The 19,732-nt window shown below is 43.1% G+C and overlaps 1 protein-coding gene across 4 annotated transcripts in view; it reads left to right on the top strand.

The window, feature by feature from the left end:
- The window catches only part of CNTN5 (contactin 5), a 1,772,202-nt gene that overhangs the window by 1,344,177 nt on the left and 408,293 nt on the right, over positions 1-19,732 (top strand). For all 4 annotated transcript variants that reach the window (XM_075592453.1, XM_075592451.1, XM_075592452.1 and 1 more), the window contains 2 exons: positions 6,983-7,186; positions 17,457-17,559. In XM_075592453.1, coding sequence (XP_075448568.1) covers positions 6,983-7,186; positions 17,457-17,559 — 307 coding nt within the window. The remainder of the gene's footprint in view (positions 1-6,982; positions 7,187-17,456; positions 17,560-19,732) is intronic.

Here is a 19,732-nt window from a genome sequence, read left to right as displayed (position 1 = left end):
TTTGCCTGTACAGCTAATGAATGACTTTGGAAACTGTTGCTAAGCCTGCTGTCTAAAGCACCAGAACGCAAAGTGGGGGGCGTGGGATTTTTTTGGGGGGGCGAGGGCAGTTGCAGAGGCCCCGTGCTCTTATCGCGTGAGGCATCTGCAACTCCCTTACCGGTATTCAGAAGAGTTGCTGTGATGCATCGCCATGGCAACGCAACATCAAATGACGCCACGGGGTCATCACGTCATGTCACGTGACCCCGCCGTGCCATTTGACGACGCCAAATAAGTTAAGGGGGGCGCGAGAGCGATGGGGAGCAGGCAGGGGGTACAGCTCCAAAAGCTTGCGCTCCCCTGGTCAAAAGCACTCCTAAATCATTCTCCATCAAGGATTCCCCTAATTTCTCCCCATTTAATTTGTAAATTGCCTGTTTATTCTTTTTTCCCAAATGCATAACCTTACATTTATCTGTATTAAACCTCATCTGCCATTTACCTGCCCAAGTGTCCAGTTTATCAAAGTCCTTCTGGAGAGTAATTACACCCTGCTCTGATTCTACTACAGTACCTTACACAATTTAGTGTCATCAGCAAAGATGGAGACTTTTCTCTCTAAGGAGAAACTTTAACCCAACCTGAAAAGGTTCCATTTGTTACAACTTTCTGTTGTCTATCCTATTTTTACAAAGTCCAATTCGCTTTATTTTGTGCACTAACTTCTTGTGTAGAACCGTATCCAAAGCCTTTGCAAAATGTAAGTACACCACATCAATGGCATTACCCTGGTCTAAATTCCTACTTACCTCCTCATAGAAACTAATAGGGTTAGTTTGGTACAACCTATCCTTTATAAATCCATGCCGACTATTACTAATAATGTTGTTTTCCATTAGGTATTTCTGAATATTATCCTGTACTAAACCTTTCAGTAGCTTGCCCACTATTGAAGTCAGGCTTACAGGTCTGTAATTCCCCAGTTGTGATCTAGCTCCCGTTTTAAATATAGGCACCACATCTGTGATATTGAGCATGTGGAAATTGAGTTCTTGCATATTAAATGCAAAATGTAGGTAACCGGTGCATCAGAATATACAGTATAAAGGATTTTTTTGCTACCAATAGCCTCCTTCACCATTTGTAGGCAGTGCACTGCCTTTGTTCACCCATTTTCTTCTTGCATATTAAATGTAATGGTTTGGCTATTACTGAACTAATTTCCTTAAGAACTCCTTGTTATCTGTTTCTTGCCCCTCCCCCCTCCATTCTACTTTAACATCTCCTCCAGGTAAAACATTGAAATACATAGAAAGGACGGTAGGACCTACATTTTATTTTCACCATCTTCTCAGAATCCATTCCAGACAAGTTTAAGTGAAAATCACATGTTTGTGCTTATGGTACAGTTAGTTTGTGGGTGATTGGTCACTCCCAAACTTGTTCTGGATTATGTTCCTTAAGGAGAGGGGTTAGGAAACGCTCATCAAGTCAAACTACTGTTACCCCTCCTTAAATTTAAAGTGAGAACAAGCACTTTATTAAAATATGATTTTATTGATAACGTTGAAATTATATGTAGCCCTGGTAAGAAATGGGGGCTATATATCTTTCTCCTACTGGTGTAAGTCCTGTTAAGGGCAGGCTGCCAGTAGTTAACATGGGTTTTCCCCCCACTTAAGCCCTGCCTTGAGTGATGGAGGCAGGCCTCTGACTCTTTGTGCAGGCCTGAGACAGAGGGGAGGTCCTGCTGACATCATGAGGGGTGGGGATGTCTAAAGTTAGTTCTGCCTGCTCCTGTAAGAGACAAGTAGTGAAGTGCTGGTCTGGGTTGGAGTGAGACGTGCAGTTCTGCTCTGTCCTGGGAGCAGAGAGTGCTGGAGTGTCTGGACCTGAGAAGCCATGCTTTGAGTGACAACTGTGCTTGGAGGAGATACTCAGGCCCAGCCTGAGTAGAGCTGATAGAACTATAGGCGGTGGACCAATGCACCTCACCCTGCTCAGGGGGTGAGGGGGGGGATCTTGCCTCACCCAGAGGGTATACCCTTGGGGTGGGTGTCGGGGGTATTGAAGCCCCATACAGCCCATCCTGCAGGGGTACAGCCTGGAGGAGAAGGTGTGGAGGATAAGACCCTGTATACATTTAGAAGCACTGCTGTGTATGAACTGCGGTGCATGATCTGCTGTGTGCTGCTACAGAAAGAATAAAGAGAGATTGCTGCTTTTAACAAAGAACTGACTGAGACTGGAATCTCTCTTCCCTGAGTGGGAATTCTCTGTAAGGGTTCCACCCCATATCCCTGGGGCTTATAGATATGGAGGCGCTGAACCGTTGCTAGAGCAGATGGAGGCATATACCCCAGAAGCCTGTCCCTGTTATCCCCAATACCAGCGCAGGAGACTCAGGCCCTCCTGTTCCTCACAGTTATGCACCACCAACATGAATGTAGCCAGCCCTCACTACACCCTAGAGGTCCAATCTGCGACCAGGGAGGGGGGGGGACATGGGTTACATTTGGAGGTGCTGCTGAGAGCCAGAACAGGACAGGCTTTCAGCGAAAGCAGAGCTGGAAGAGATAAGTGCATCTTCCATGCAAGTACTGGAGAGAGTAGGGCATGTATGCATACCAGTGGTAGTCAGGGGAGCGTGGATTCCCACACAGTACGCCCTGGGTGCCCTAAGAGGGTGATGTAAGATGGGTGTGGAGCTATAGCTGTCCTAGTCCCTTGAGGCAGGTAGTGTGAGGCAACTGGGGGGGTTAGCCTGTTAACTTGTCCAGGGACCATGGCCCAGGGCCCGCACTATGAGTGGCCAAAAGTAGGAGATGCTCGTACCTTAGGGAGATGCCCGGGTACACTAGCCAGCACCCACGTAAAACACACCACCGAGTACTTGTAGGAACCGTCATCGAGTGCGGTGCACAGAGAAAGAGTTCTGCCTTGCCTGGGGTATGCCACATCATATCAGTGGGTAAAGCATGCAGAGAGCATTCAGTAAGCAGTATGAGAGCAGTCTAGGAACGAGCTATACACTATACACTGAGAATAGTGACATTATACATTTGGAGGGCTCATCAAAGATGGCGGGCATCACTACATGTGCTCCGCGGAGCATGAAAGAGTTAAAAATGGCGACCACAGCACCATCCACGGCACAGCAGTTAGCAGACGAACCAAAATGGTGACTCCCGCCAATCCTGGATCGCGCACGTGAGGGAAATGTGGCGGGAGATGTGCAGGGGTTTGGCGCCAAACCCAGATCCCCTGCAAAAGGAGCGGTGCGAAAGCCGAAAGCCCACCCACCTGTGCTGTGACTGGCCAACAGACAAGGCCACGTCACACTGAGAGAAGGAGTGCCACTCCTCTTGTTTCCACCAGAGGGAGGGGGCACAAGGAGAGCCAATCAGGAGCGTCCTCCCCAGCGAAGGGAGGGACCGGAAGTGAGAGCGAGGAACTTCACTTCCATCTGGCATTCGAAGAGCAAGGAGCTAAAACACTGAACTGTTCCACCCCTGAACTAACTATGTCAGAACTAAGCACGATGGTCTTCCAACTCCCAGGAGGCTTCCTGGTGGTGGAGATCGAGGGCTGAAAGAACCTCCGGTGCCTGTGCGTCCACTGCAGGACACCCAGAATGGCCGCAAGCACCAAAGCACGATGCCCTCAGTGTGACACGTACTACCTATGGCCTAACGAACCATGGCCTATGCTAAAAAACCCTCAGGGTGCCTCTCCGGGAACCCTAACGGAGGTGGCGGAGACAGCAGACGAGGCTGCCCTAGTTCCCTGCACCACTGCTGAGGTGGGAACCAAGGCCCAGCCAACTCCCGAGCCGAGAGAAACTCCGGCGGAGAAGAGCGTGACCGCAGTGGAGGTACCGTAGCGGGCCCGTTTTGTACCACTAACCACTGGCAGGGCCGCAATAGACCCAGGTGACTCCCTAGCGGAGGATCCGACCAAGTCATCTTCGGAGGAAGAAGATGGCGTCTCAGCGGTGGCGATGCGCCTACTGGCGAACCACCCCAGCTGTAATAAAGATGGAGGTCCACTTACCAGAGAGAAGGAGCAGACGAGTCCGGACACCTCCCGACGGTGAGCGCTGGTGCAGCCTGAGGCCCGTAGAAGTCCCACGGCCGTGGTGTCTCCCAGTGCGGCGGAGACGGGATCCGAGACGGCTCCGGAGGAACCAGAGGTCATCAGCCGGCAGCGGAGCGGTAAGGAGACTCCGCCACCCCCTTACTCCCGCCAGGCGAAGAAGGACCCTACGGAGAAGGAGAGGCTCGCAGCCTACTTACCCGTCCGCGGACCGGATGATCCACCACCACCCCTTCCGGTCTTCGACGCACTTCCGGTGCGTGACCACGGAGCAGATGGAGATTCCGCGGGCGGCAACGATGACGACACTTCCGGTTCCGGCTGCAACGGAGGGCCGGCGGCCATCTTTGCGGCCCGCCTTGACCGCCACGGCGTTCGCAGAGGAGCACAAAGCACGCCGGAGAGGGCAAGCAAGAAAGTGCCCAGTGGTCGCGTCATTACCCGCTTGCTGGCATTGATTCGGACATTGCCCCATCCCCAGCCCCTAGCGCCATCACCCCGGCCACTGCCCCTGCCCAGTCACGAGTCATGACACCGGGACCTAGCGGGGATAAGTTAAGTAAGAACCCCAAGTACTCCAAGGATTTGAGGGATTGGGAATTAAGTGACGAGGGATCTGATGGGGAAGTACCATATGATAATGTGATACGTGTGCCTAATCCAAGGTCATTTTCTCCTGTGTTTAGAGGGAGGGCCCGAGGGTCCCACACTACTGCGGAGGCAGGACCTGTGAGCAAAGTGGTTTCCAAAATGAACCCACCATCTACATCAATGCATGAGGTAGACGCAGTTGCTCGCACTCTACTGAGGCGGTCACGTCCGGTGTATCATCCCAAGCTGAGTCAGAGACAGGTACTCCTAAGGCAGTGTCCGAGTACGAGCACTGTGACAAGTGGTGGGCACCCCTGTTCTCTGGGTACCACAAGGGTCTGGACCGTACCAGGTTCCTGTTAATTAGGAGCAACATAGTCGATCATTGGTGGGCGGTAGGTGCCTATACTCCCCAGGAGGTGGCGGATGAGCTAGAGCACAGATTTCAAGAGATAGAACAAAGGATCATCCTTCCTAAGGGGCCTAGTATTTTCTATGATGACATTGCTCCTGCAGAACCAGAGTTTTGGGTACTGCCAAGCAGGACGGGCCACAGGAAGCTGCCCAAGTTGAGCCGAGCAGACAGAGCTATAGTGGCCAGGTATAGGCAGTCACACGGGTACGAGTTCTCTTATGTGCCTGAATCCATCATGAGTGAGATAGAGGAGCATCGAGACAGCAGGCTCAGAGAGGCAGTGCAAGAATACTTACGTACCAAGTTTGGTAAAGCCGGGTACCAGAACGAGGATAAAATCAGTGAGGTAGCCTGAGCCTGGAGTGTTGGGAGATGTATTTACAAACACTGTGTGACGTATCGGCCAGAGTCTGGGTCGATACAGCCATACTCTGTCACTGTGACTGACCACAATGGGCGGGATGTAAGAAAGCCTGACCCAAGACATTATAATTAGTTAGGTTCTCCATGTTGGGAGGTACCCTTATCGTTATTTCACCATCTGCGTGGATGGTCTGAGTTATGCACACTAGTCAAATGAACTGTGTTTTGTTTCCCAGGTTTGTTCACCGCAGGATGGAGCTGCTAAAGTTAGGTCCAAGTGGGGACCATTGGATTCCACCTGAGGGAGAGTATAGCCCTGGTAAGAAATGGGGGCTATATATCTTTCTCCTACTGGTGTAAGTCCTGTTAAGGGCAGGCTGCCAGTAGTTAACATGGGTTTTCCCCCCACTTAAGCCCTGCCTTGAGTGATGGAGGCAGGCCTCTGACTCTGTGTGCAGGCCTGAGACAGAGGGGAGGTCCTGCTGACGTCATGAGGGGTGGGGCTGTCTAAAGTTAGTTCTGCCTGCTCCTGTAAGAGACAAGTAGTGAAGTGCTGGTCTGGGTTGGAGTGAGACGTGCAGTTCTGCTCTGTCCTGGGAGCAGAGAGTGCTGGAGTGTCTGGACCTGAGAAGCCATGCTTTGAGTGACAACTGTGCTTGGAGGAGATACTCAGGCCCAGCCTGAGTAGAGCGGATAGAACTATAGGCGGTGGACGATTGCACCTCACCCTGCTCAGGGGGTGAGGGGGGGATCTTGCCTCACCCAGAGGGTATACCCTTGGGGTGGGTGTCGGGGGTATTGAAGCCCCATACAGCCCATCCTGCAGGGGTACAGCCTAGAGGAGAAGGTGTGGAGGAAAAGACCCTGTATACATTTAGAAGCACTGCTGTGTATGAACTGCGGTGCATGATCTGCTGTGTGCTGCTACAGAAAGAATAAAGAGACATTGCTGTTTTTAACAAAGAACTGACTGAGTCTGGAATCTCTCTTCCCTGAGTGGGAATTCTCTGTAAGGGATCCACCCCATATCCCTGGGGCTTATAGAGATGGAGGCGCTGCACAGTTGCTAGAGCAGATGGAGGCATATACCCCAGAAGCCTGTCCCTGTTATCCCCAATACCAACGCGGGAGACTCAGGCCCTCCTGTCCCTCACAGTTATGTACCACCAACATGCATGTAGTCAGCCCTCACTACACCCTAGAGGTCCAATCTGCGACCGGGGGGGGGGGGACATGGGTTACATATATTGTGGACATCTTCTTCTGTTTCCTTTGGAACAACATAGAAACAGGATGCTATGCAAACTCAAAGTGTTTCACATATGTATTAATTGCAGTAACTTTAGCAGTGATGTTTCTAATTACAAAGTAAAAGCCAGTATTTAATATAGCTAAAATCTAATGCAATTACATTGGACATAAAAGCTTACGGCATGTTATATTGCACTGTAAAATATGTTGTTTGGCTTTATATATATATTATAATACCTATATTAAGGTTACAAGTGATTTTTTTATGCTTTGATTTTTTTCCAGAGATTATCTACAGTTGGGTCTTTAATGAGTTCCCCTCTTTTGTGGCTGAAGATAGCCGCCGCTTCATCTCCCAGGGGACAGGGAATCTTTATATCTCCAAAGCACAGGCTTCCGATGTTGGCAGCTATATTTGCCTGGTGAAAAATCCCTTGACTAATACAAGAGTCATGAGTCCTCCAACACCTCTAACATTGCGCAATGATGGTGAGTAACATGCAGACCAGCACAAGCTGTATGTACATTAAAAAAAGGTGGTTTTGTGGCTACAGAACATACGTACAAATCGCAAGAATGTGAGCAGGTAGCAGTGTTTAAAATGGTTATCTTTTGAATAAAAATTTTATTTTCATCAGTTTTACTGAAACTGAATCATACCAGTTATGTGTAATTACTACTTATAATGAAGGTGTCCTTAACTTGCTATTTAAATTCATCCCTTCTATGCTAAATTGGCTCAAAGGGCCATATATATTAAAGTGCAAGAATGTGTGGTAACTAGCAATACTGCTTGAAAAGACATCTCACCTTAATCATTAAGTCCTCCTCCATGCCTAAGCGGTGCAGTAATATTGTTTTGAGTTTTCAAATGCATGCATGATAAAAATCAAGAATGTAAATCATCAAATTATGCAAAATGAAGTATTGACAACTTCAAGTTATTTAATAAACAGCAGGATAGGAAATTATATCTGAAATATAAAAAAAAATAGCCCCCCTCTCAGGCTGGTGAAATTGATAGTTTGCCTACAGTATGTATAAATGTGGGAGAATACTGCACATAAGGTGCAGCCTCCCATATTAATATATTGAACAAATATCATACTGTAGATATGTTTAATAGGTTAACACTATTTGATTGATTGACTTGGTCAAATCATAATTCGTTTTTGCATGTTGTTTTATGTAATTACCACTGGGTGCTTTAATATTTGAAAATACAATTATGTAGTGAGCTCTACCTACAAAAATATTTTTTTTACACTAGTTTTGTGTATTCTCATCAAAATATATTTTAAGTGCTAGTGGAAAGGCTTCAGAGAACATTTTAGTAACAAATATCACGGAAATATAGAACATACAGTATTCACTTTTATGAATAGATGTAAGGAATTTTAATGAATAAATCCTATATAAAGAGAAGATATGTACATTACTGGTACCTATTTGTTTTTTTAGTCTAATTACACAAGAACTCTAATTCATATTTTTGAACCGTGTACATGAGAGGTATCCTCTCCATTTAAACAAATAGGGTTATGAAAATATTTTAGTTTTGCATTTGGGGAAAAATATACAGATTCATGATTTAATATATCCTGTCATTATAATGCCCAAACATTACCTCAATATAAAGAAGTATAGTTTTTATTGGACCACAAATATAATGGAATGTTAAAGAATATCTACTGCACAACAAATGTCCTCTGTACTTTCATTATGCTACTCGTCATGCTTTAAAAGAATTACAATTTATCATAGACATGAAGCTTCTGTGAAGTACTATCATTTTCAGATAGCACTTTACATAGCACTTAACGCAATAGGCACTTTAAAGGACTGCTTTTAATAATGGTAAGAAATGTTTTCACTGAAAATCAAAAAGACACTGTTTATTCCACTGAGAAATTCTGTTACAATTGCTCATTTGACATTTGAATTAGATTCCACCCAAACTATGATGGACCGCCAACAGTTATGGATTACGTTCTGATTACATGTAAATAGAAATCCCATCATAATGTTCAGTTTCTAACAGTAACTCTTTTTAGAACAGGATAATTGCATGTTGTTCTTATATACAGTAGTGCTAATCATTGAATTTTACAGATACAGAGAATCCCTGCCCCAAAGAGCTTACAGTCTAATTTGGTGTCTGTTCCACAGACAGATAATAGTATTTATCCAAGGTCTGACACTGAGATTCAAGCTGAGTTTACCCATTTCAAATGCAGTGAAAATATCACTTAGCTACTCCATCAGCCCATACTATCAGATTTACTACCTGATTATTTGTTTCCATGTGAATTGCTTGGGCTATATTTTACTATTTATCCTCCATATCTAGATTACTGAGATTCTTAGTTCCACTACCATTTCTATGCATCACTCTTATGGACTGTGTATAAAAGACCTTCAATTGACCTTCAATACATCCGGGATATAATAGCATAATCCATGTTCACATATTCCGATTCATTAGACAGGCCAGAGGGACAGATCAGTTCTCTGCGAGAATACTCCAGTCATGCTATATCTTCCCAACATTTTCATCTATGGGAGCAGAAAATGATATTAAATCTTTCTGTCAAATTCTGCAAGATTGTATGAATTTAGTTGTTATTAATCTTTTATTTCTGTTGCTTTATGTCTCAAAGGGAAACTTATCTTCATGATACAAAGCAAATTAAATAAAAACATCAAGAAATCCTTGAATGGTTTCTGAATAAAATGAATACCTCATTTGTTCAAATGTCCTTGACAATCATTCATTTTATGCAATTCAATTTCACCTCGAGCAAGTTTATAAAAATAATGTAATAATATATCTAATAAGATTAGAAGTTCCATTGTATTATCGTGCATCATTATACCAACTCTCTTCATAACTTTTTGGTAATTTCAATAATCATTTCACTCACAATTAAATAAAAAGAAAGCTGGTTCTCGCCACTCAGTTATTCCAAAGAAAGCAGGGGCTATATTTACAAATTGGAATAACCAAAAACTATTTGTAATAAAAGCCCTGTTATCATGTATATGGGTCAGAAAAGAATGTATTTTTGAAAACATTTACAGTTATCATTCTGATCCCATTTGTAAATTGTCCTCACATGTTTCCACGTCACATAATATTTGCAGGGATTAATAAATATGACAATTGCTGAAATAGTCCTTTGTTCTTCTTCATACTTTTATCGTCAACACAGCATCACAGAAATAACTGCAGTTATCTGTGTACCTGTAAAGAACGACATGCACATAATGTATCATTTGTGGCCATAGCTTTAATCCCAACTATGGAAAAGTACTGTATGTTAAACATGTATTCTATTATAACACATTAATACAGAAATATTAAAATTGCATAGGAGATCTGGCAAGTGTACAGTATGTGTTTCCAAGTTGTTTAAATTCAAATATGATGTACTTTAATGTGTGATACCTACCTGGGTACTCCAGTACACCAGGGGCAGCTTGCAGACTTAGCTGAGGCAGGTCCCACACAGCAATCCTCTCTCGCCTAAGGATCCTAGCCTCCATGTGATGCGAGCTCCAGCTGGAGTGTCTCACACAAAGTCTCTCAACCTTGCAGTCTATACCATCAGGGGTGATCCCTGTAGTATGGCAGTCCCTGCAATACTCAACTAGAGTGACAGAGGCTATCTGGGGCCTAAGGGGCAAGATCTGTCTTAGTCCAGGAAGCTAATGCTCCCTGCACACTACCTTCTCTCCCTCCAGCTCCCTCGTGACTAACAACCGCCTCACTGGTCCAGCGGAGGAGTCCTGAGACCAAAAATGGCTGCTCGCATTTTTTCCCGCAAGGCATTCTGGGACTTTGGTTGCATTTTTCACTCCTCCAAGATGGCCACCGCTCCGGCTGCAACTGCGCATGTGCTCCAAACCCAAAATGGCCACCGCCACTTCTCCCCGATCATGCAGAGCAATTCCCCGCGCCGGAGGCAGGGTAGGCGGGACTCCGCTACACCCTCCCCCTGGTGGAGAATTCAACGTTTCCACATGAGAACAACATACAACGTATTATATAATAAAAATACATTTCCTAACTTTTTATATAATGAAAAATAACATTATAACATGTACATACTTAAATGGCATTTAACACTTCTGTTAGATTTACCATTATGGAAACTAACTTGCACTGAGACGACTGGTGAGGTTCATAGTGGGGTGCCCCTAATGAGCTACCCTAATTGGAGGGCATCTAAGGTCTTTGGCTCAGACGAACTTCTTCAAATTCTTCATGGTCGGAGAGGCTACCATTGGCTTCAGGTCCTGGCCCTCTCATAGAGTGAATGTCATTATCATCCTTTGGGGTGAAGATTGGACTCGTTGGGACCAGAGACCGACTGGCTGCTTCAACTGTGAATGGTTCTGGATTTCCAGAACCACTGCCTGATCCTTCGTGGGTGTTTGAAGACGTCCCTTGTAGGGGATCCTGACTTTCCTCAGAGGATGGATCCGGTATACCGTTCAACTCTTTTTCTTGACTTGCCGTTGAAGGTTCAGCTTCATGTTCCCTCACTTGAGGAATGGGTAACAGGTGATTGCGATGCCAGACCTTTACCTTGCCTTCGGAATCCTTGATGCGGTAAACATGGAGGTCAGGCATCGGAGATTCCACCTCAAAGGGAGCGTCTCTCCAATGGTCAGCGAGCTTAGGCTTTCCTGGCATTCTCAGATTTCTTAGAAGAACTCAAGGCTTCTCAAGGCTGATGCTCCTGATATCGTACCTTACAATCGTACCTCCGCTTGTTGTTCTTGTTTAGCTTGGCGGTGGCTTCTTCTGCCAAGCGATATGCTCTCTGGAGGTTGTCCTTTAGCCACTGTACATACTGGTAGTGAGTGGTATTGGAGACTCCATTGGTGGACACCCTCAGGCAAATATCCACCAGCAACTAGGCTTCTCGGCCGAACATCATGAAGTAAGGCGAATAGCCGGTGGACTCGTGCCTGGTGCAATTATAAGCATGCCCCAAATTCTCCACGTTCTTGCTCCATCCTGCCTTCTTTGAGTCCTTCAGAGTGCCCAACATATTCAGTAGGGTCCGGTTGAACCGGTCCGGTAGAGCATCTCCCTCAGGATGATACAGAGTCGTTCTGGATTTTTCAATATTTAGCAGCTTCAGCAACACTCAGGTGAGCTTGCTTTCAAAGTCTCGCCCTTGATTTGAGTGTATGCGGTTCGGTAGCCCGTAGTGTAGGAAGTACCTCTCCCATAGGACCTTAGCCACCGTGAGGGCCTTCTGGTCTTTGGTGGCAAAGGCTTGGGCGTAGCAGGTGTAGTGGTCCGTGATCAATTGCACATTCCTGATACCCATCGAATCTGTCTCAATGCACATGAAATCCATGCAAATGAGATCCATGGGACCCGAGCTCCTCAGATGGGCCATTGGAGCTGCTCTGCTAGGAAGGGTTTTCCACTGGATACACCGCAAGCATTTTTATGTCAATGATGTTCCACCAATTCCCTCATATTGGGCCAGAAGAACCTGGTCTGATATTAGACCGAAGTTCTTGTCTACTCCCAGAGGTCGATGGTTGTCATGTAGGGATCATAGAACCATATACTGTAGGTTCCTGGATAGAACCAGTTGTTTTCTATCGGGATGGATGTGGTACAGAACCACCCAGTAGAGTAGACCAATATCGATCTGGAACTTATCCCATTCTCGCATAAGAATGCTGACTGTGGCCGCTGGAGCACGTTTCACCAAAGAGAGATTCCGGTTGTGAATAGCCCGACGTACAGCTCTAGTCACTGGATCTCGCATCTCTCCATGTACGAGCTTTCCATCTTATTACAGTGTCTTGGCTTATGGACATGCCCTCAGGATGACAGTACGCTGCGGGGAGTGCTCCAGATTAACAGCCCAGTGAATCTACCACTCGAAGTTCAGAGAACGCTATGTTCCTGTCCAGCACAGCGACTGTGGAACATAGCCCGAATCCCGGGTCCGGGAATCTCTTCCCACGCTTCATCGTAAGTAACTGGGTTCAGTCCGGGTCTTCTGGATAGAGCGTCATCTCTGTAACAGGGGAGTTATCCCTGTTCAGGTAATGTGCCTCTAATCCAGCAGTGTGGTGGTTAACTGCTGGTAGTCAATTAACAAACACCACCTGCCTGATTAGATTGCTTAGAAAAGCCTGTCTTTTGAGATAGGAAGTGAGACTCCTTAGCTCACACCTGAGCTGAACTTGGAGACGGAGCAGAAATTCCTTAGTCCACAACTGGGCTGAACCAAGGAAGGCCAGATGTCTTGAGCGACAAGCTGACCACAAGACAAGGGGACAAGATTCTAACCTGGAGCCTGACATTTCCTGTGCACACAAGGGTGCGGTTCCAAGAGAGCAGAGAAGCTTCCCCTACAGCAGCACAGCTAACAAATAAGACTTTCATTTATAAGACTTTTTATATCTGTTCATTTCATGCTACATGTTTGGGGCTGGGAGACATGCTTATCTAAAGGGAGTGGTGGACTGCATAGTGTTTCACTAGAAATACTCCCAAGTGAATAGAAGCTTTTTTTACTCCTTGTTTGGATGGTTTCCTGATGTTAAGGAAACAGGCGCAATAAAAGCCTTATTTAATTTCACCATAACCAGTCTCCCTTGCATTCCTCTGTGAGCATCCGCCTACAATCTCCCACGTGAGTACTGGTTTTCTCTCCCTGCAGATGACCCAAAAGGATTAATGCTGCAGGGTCCCATTCAGTAGCATGAACCCCACAGATTTAATCCTCATGGGCAGCTTACTGTTCTCGGGACGCGAGAACAGTAGTCGCAGTGCAGCCACAGTGGAACAGGAAAATTGTGGCACTGAGAAAAAGAAGTCTTGCTACATCTGTACCTAATGACAAATGCAAACACAACACAGTAACTTGTAACAGGTTACACATTTTGCCTAAGTTGGCATCCATCTTGTAGTTTAAAATGGCTACTGAGACCCAGGCATGGAGGCCAATTGACAGGCAGGGGCAACTAGAGGGCATATCCTTTAATTTGCTGTGCCAGGCTGGCTCTACGGTCCCAATGATCATTATATTTTTTGCAATTTTGTTCTGGTGCAAAAATAGTTGCAGCTTTTAATATTTATAACATTGGCCTAGTTGTTCTCGAGCTTTCAAGATTTCAGCTCTTTTGAGTCATCCAAACATGTACAACTGCAGCTACTACTCATTCTCATGTTGGTCCTTTGAATAGTATCACAGCCTGCGATACATCAAAGTCTCACCAGGAATATATATATATATATGTGGAGGGTTTTTGTCACTTTTTTTACTCACCATAACTTAACTCAGTATGGTAAACCCCATCCTTTCGCTTCATTGCATAGCCAGTTAACCAACCCCACACTGATGAGACCCATTAAGGTCGAAACAGCTGTCTGTGGGTGGGTTTTCTGGCTATGCATCTTAACCCTGGCTGTGCTCAAAGCTGTGACCATGCAGCAAGCTTAAGCCTATAGGGAACCATGTATAAAATGGTTTTTGAAGCAAAAAGTGGCACTGTGTGCTCATTTGCATGTCATTTCCCAGAATCCCTTGCTGCAGTGGAAGTGCTGTGTGCTGGGTGATAATGGTGAAATGCGGGGTTGCAGACCTGCCTAAGACATGCAAATGAGCATACAGTATGTTTACATTTGCTATATATATATATATATATATATATATATATATATATATATATATATATTCCTGGTGAAACTTTGGTGTATCACAGGCTATGATATATATATATATATGCAAAATGTCTCTGTAAAGCGCTACGTAAAACTAGCAGCGCTATACAAGCACATGCTATCATTATTATTATTATTATACAGAACAACTAAGGTACAAAGACACAGATGCAAATTGCACACTTTATGGTTATATAATCAAATGGTACGTACTATAAGGTGTACTTCAGAATTGGCACTTCTTGGTGGATTAGGATCTATATTAGGGACAGAGAAAATGAGGAATACTCATATAGGCTTCGGGGGGAAACCTGCTATAGAGGTTACCAAAGTCATAAAACTTTATTCATTGGGGCCATTTTGGTGGGCTGAGGGTTTTGAGGTGATATATATATATATATCAAATATAATCACCTCAAAACCCTCAGCCCACCAAAATGGCCCCAATGAATAAAGTTTTATGACTTTGGTAACCTCTATAGCAGGTTTCCCCCCGAAGCCTATATGAGTATTCCTCATTTTCTCTGTCCCTAATATAGATCCTAATCCACCAAGAAGTGCCAATTCTGAAGTACACCTTATAGTACGTACCATTTGATTATATAACCATAAAGTGTGCAATTTGCATCTGTGTCTTTGTACCTTAGTTGTTCTGTATAATAATAATAATAATGATAGCATGTGCTTGTATAGCGCTGCTAGTTTTACGTAGCGCTTTACAGAGACATTTTGCAGGCACAGGTCCCTGCCCCCGGGGAGCTTACAATCTATGTTTTTGGTGCCTGAGGCACAGGGAGATAAAGTGACTTGCACAAGGTCACAGGGAGGCGACACTGGGAATTGAACCAGGCTCCCCTGCTTCAAACTCAGTGCCAGTCAGTGTCTTTACTCACGGAGCCACTCCTCCCAAAAATAAAAGTAAAATAAAAGTAAAATAAAAGTAAAATAAAAGTAAAATAAATGTGTTATGATGTTTTTGTGAGTATATAGTTCCTTGAGTCCTGGAAGTCATGCTAATGGTCTGTAGTTACCCTACACCCACTTAGTACAAACTGGGATTACATCTGTCATGTGTAAAACTGTAAAAAAAGAAAAGTGAAAGGAGAAGTTGTAAAAAGACAAGGGAATGTGAAGGAGACACGATCAGAAAGACATCCAATTGTATTGGCATCAGAAGGTAAAATTGACGCATCATATAAAAAAAAATAAAAAAATATATAAAAGCGAGCACAATGAGTTTATATAGGAACAAGTCCTCATGGAACATCCAAAATTGAATCTGGAAAAGGTGGTGGTCATGGGGTTTGCAGTCCCGGTAATAGACCAAACTATTCACTATTGATGCACTTTAATGCATTTAATTGAATAGGAATTGTAATACTACTTCTTACAAAGCAAAACATCTCTGAATGTTTATTACATTTCAGATATCTTCAGCCTTGATGATGCCTCAATTTAGACTGGTACACTAATTTGAAAAAAATTATAATTTTCCTGTGCACATAATGCTCCCCAACTCTTTTGTTCTTCATGTTTTCAGTTCCAGTTTTTGAAATGTAATCCAGCAATAATGGATTATATAAATGTAATTATGCGTTGGGTGGTCTGAGTTTAAATAACAATAAAACAGCTTCTATGAATAGAATAGTGACATTTATCGTGAACTTTTGTGCAATGACTATCAAAGGATGCAGTTGTTACAAAGGCAGAGATTAATAGAGCTGTAAGAGGAAGAAAGATTCTGTTTGAAAACAAGTCTAGCAGAGTAAGACAAATTCTCTATGTCGCAAAGTCTGCAGGGAGAAACAAGTTGTAGATGTGATAATCTATTTAAACTGGGAAATGCTCAAGCAACAAAAGAAGGAAGAGTGTGGGTGTGAATGAGTAAACAAGGCAATTCTGCAAACAGTTGAAACTTGGCATCAAATGCATAATATATAGATATAATAGTATAGAGCAAACTTAAAAATGAATATTTTAAATTACCAAAGGGAACACAATAATGTTTAATTAGAATGTTTCTCGAGTACCATTGGCACTCAAGTTATGTCCGGTACCCTATTACATGTTTGTGTATGGATCAATGTAGAAATCTGCTATTAATCTATTAAAATGTAATTATTTGCAGGATTTGTTATTGTTTATTGGACAAACTTGACAGCTATTCAATTCTTCATAAATGCTGTTGCACATCAGCTGAGTAGACCACAAACGTCCTTCCTTCAGATGCTGTTTGATTGATAATTATGTTTAAAAAATAAGCTAAAGCTTATATAGCCTCCAAAATGTAAATACATAATGACCAAAAGAATACCAAAGTGCATTTATTATGACTTGATTTAGGCGAACACTGAATTTGAATAGTCTGTTTATATTGTTTTTATTTCATAGAAGAGTAAAGATACAATATCAAATACCAAATCTATAGGGGATAGGATATGAACTCATATGCAGGGGAGTCGGACAGGGCACATCCAGATATAGACAATGTTACTGCACTCGTTATCATGCGGTCAGGAATGTTATAACCGCGGTTGCAAGTTGCCATACGATAACCGGTACCATAACACACTTTTGTAAGCACACATTGTACAGTAACTCCATTGCTACCAATGGGACCAGCAGCACACTGCAGAGCAGAGTAGCATTGCTGGCACAACTGGTAGAGAAGGGGTTATTGGGGCTGTATGTCATCTATAGCCACTGATCCTTAATGCCAGCATCTGATGCTCTTTAATCCCACTACACAGGTTCACCAACAAACACCAACACATACAGTACACACTAATACATACATAACAGTACTAATACTTACACAGAAATAGTGATACACAGTCTAAAAAAAATAAAAAAATGATATATGTGTACACATATTTGCACATGCATAGTCACACAAGGATACACCAGTTCAACGGCTATTTTCCTTTTATCATCGGCCTTACCACTTTTCATCTATTATCATTTGCATGACACAAACTACCACTGTAAAAAAAATCTGGGGATGTTAAGAAGTGATCTTCCTTTTCTTTTTAAAGACTACTCTTTATTTCCCAGGTGTGATGGGAGAATATGAGCCGAAAATTGAGGTCCATTTCCCTTATACATTTACTGCTGCTAAGGGAACCACCGTTAAAATGGAGTGCTTTGCACTTGGCAAGTAAGTACATATTTCTCCAAATTAGTAGCACTTGCTTATTAATATGTGTTAAATAAAAAAAAATGATGTTATCTTGCTTTTATCTTCAATTTGAGCATTGCTCCTGGGTATATCAGTACAGAAGTCATATAAGAATCACCAAGTAATCCTTATGCCATCGTTTTATATTTTAAAATTGTCTTTTTAGAAATATACATATTCTGCCCTGTGGATGTGCAGTGCGTTATACACAAAAGTTATTATTTATTCTATTTGTCAATAGATAGATATTTCTTAGATTTTTTTGGCAATAAAGGGGAAGTGCAGGGGATAATAGGGGGTGGATTTGTATGTGATCACTGGGGAATGTGTTGAGGGTGATGGATGATGGGGGAGTGTATGAGGTGATGGGAATAATGGGGATGCATACGCAATATATACTCAAATATTGTTCATTGAATCTACTTATGTGTATAGATATGTTTAGAACTGTATTGAAATAATTGTATCAAAGTATTACACAAGAGCAAGTAAATTACAACAGTGTTGTTACAAGGTAATACAGTACATTGAAATTACCTAGAAAGGAAATTACAGTTGTGAAGTTCTGAAATGCCTACAGTATAAACAGAGAAAAAAGTGCAATAATAAATATATATTCGTGTTCCAGAACGGTTAAGTTGGGCACTTTTAAATGTGCAATTGCTCTCTCAGGCTACTGCAGAGAACCGCAACGCGCAAATATTTTAGGATTTACCAAGAGATGAGACATTTTATTTTTTTCATAATTTCATAATGTAGATTCATTTGATGAGCTAAATGAAAACTGAATATGTAGGTTGCCCTCATTTATTTACAACTACAATTTAATCGCTCCTGGAATATCTTCTGGTTTTAAACATAAATGTTTTAAAATTTGAAGACACATACTAAAAATTGTTTAACTTGCTTTTAAGAATGAAAATGTTTTGATAATGAGCATGTTCTGTGCATGAGTAGCAATAAATACACAATCCCTGGCTGCAATGTGATACTGTGAGTGACTGCACTGTGAGTGTGAGTGCATATCATTACCCAGAATCCCTGGCTGCAATGTGATGCAGTGAGTGACTGCACTGGGAGTGTGAGTGCATATCATTACCCAGAATCCCTGGCTGCAATGTGATGCAGTGAGTGACTGCACTATGAGTGTGAGTGCATATCATTACCCAGAATCCCTGGCTGACATGTGAAGTTGGGAGTGATTACAATGTATCTGCTCATTTGTATGTCATTACCCAGAATCCCTGGAAGCACTGTTTGCTAAGAGATAATGGGGAAAGACAGGGTTGCGGACATATCTGAGACATGGCAATGTGCTCACAAATTATATTTTTATTTGTATTCACTGTACAGTGACAGGATGTTGTAACTTTTTTACTCATAACTTACTTTGCGTCTGTTTGTTGCCACTACCAGCTTCACGTTGCATAGCCAGTATAACCAGCCTCACTCTGATGAGACCCTAAAGGTAAAACATTTGTCTGTGAGTAGATTTACTGGCTACACACTTATTTAACCCAGGCTGTGCTGAAAAGCTGTGTAATGCAGCAGTCATAGGGTTAAACAGTAAGGGTCCATTTTAAAATGTTCGAAAGAAAGAAGTGATACACTGTGAGTACTTATTTGCATGGCATTACCCAGAATCCCTGGATGCAGTGGGAGCATTATATGCTAAGAGATAATGGGGATATGCAGGTTTGCAGTCTTGTCTGTGACATGTGAATGTGCTCACAAGTGATATTTTTATGTGCTATCAAAGAGATTGAAGGTTCCCATTTGGGTTGATACAGACTAGCTGTCCTGAACTGTCGTAGCCCTTAAAACTACAGTATGTGTTATAGGAGTAATAACAGAAAGGTAACAGGCAGTACAGTACTACTTTCGATTGCAGAAAGCAGTCTTGCTTGCAAATACTATTTGAGCTATACATTAAAACAATAAACATTGTAAGGAAGAGGGTGCATGGTTCTTCTCAATTTAAACTTGAAACCGAAATGCAAGACAATGCAAAATGTTCCACAAAAAGCAGCAGCAAAATATCCTGAACTTTAAAAAATAGTGCCTCATTACTTTGACTGAATGTCCAGTCACTTCAGCAATCATGATGACGTCTTTGATCTAATGTAAGGTGACCACATATAGGGTGTGTAGA

Source organism: Ascaphus truei, chromosome 3, assembly GCF_040206685.1.
Source record: "Ascaphus truei isolate aAscTru1 chromosome 3, aAscTru1.hap1, whole genome shotgun sequence".
Lineage (NCBI taxonomy): Eukaryota > Metazoa > Chordata > Amphibia > Anura > Ascaphidae > Ascaphus > Ascaphus truei.
Note: the sequence above shows the minus strand (reverse complement) of the source record. Positions and strands in the feature narration are given on the sequence as shown.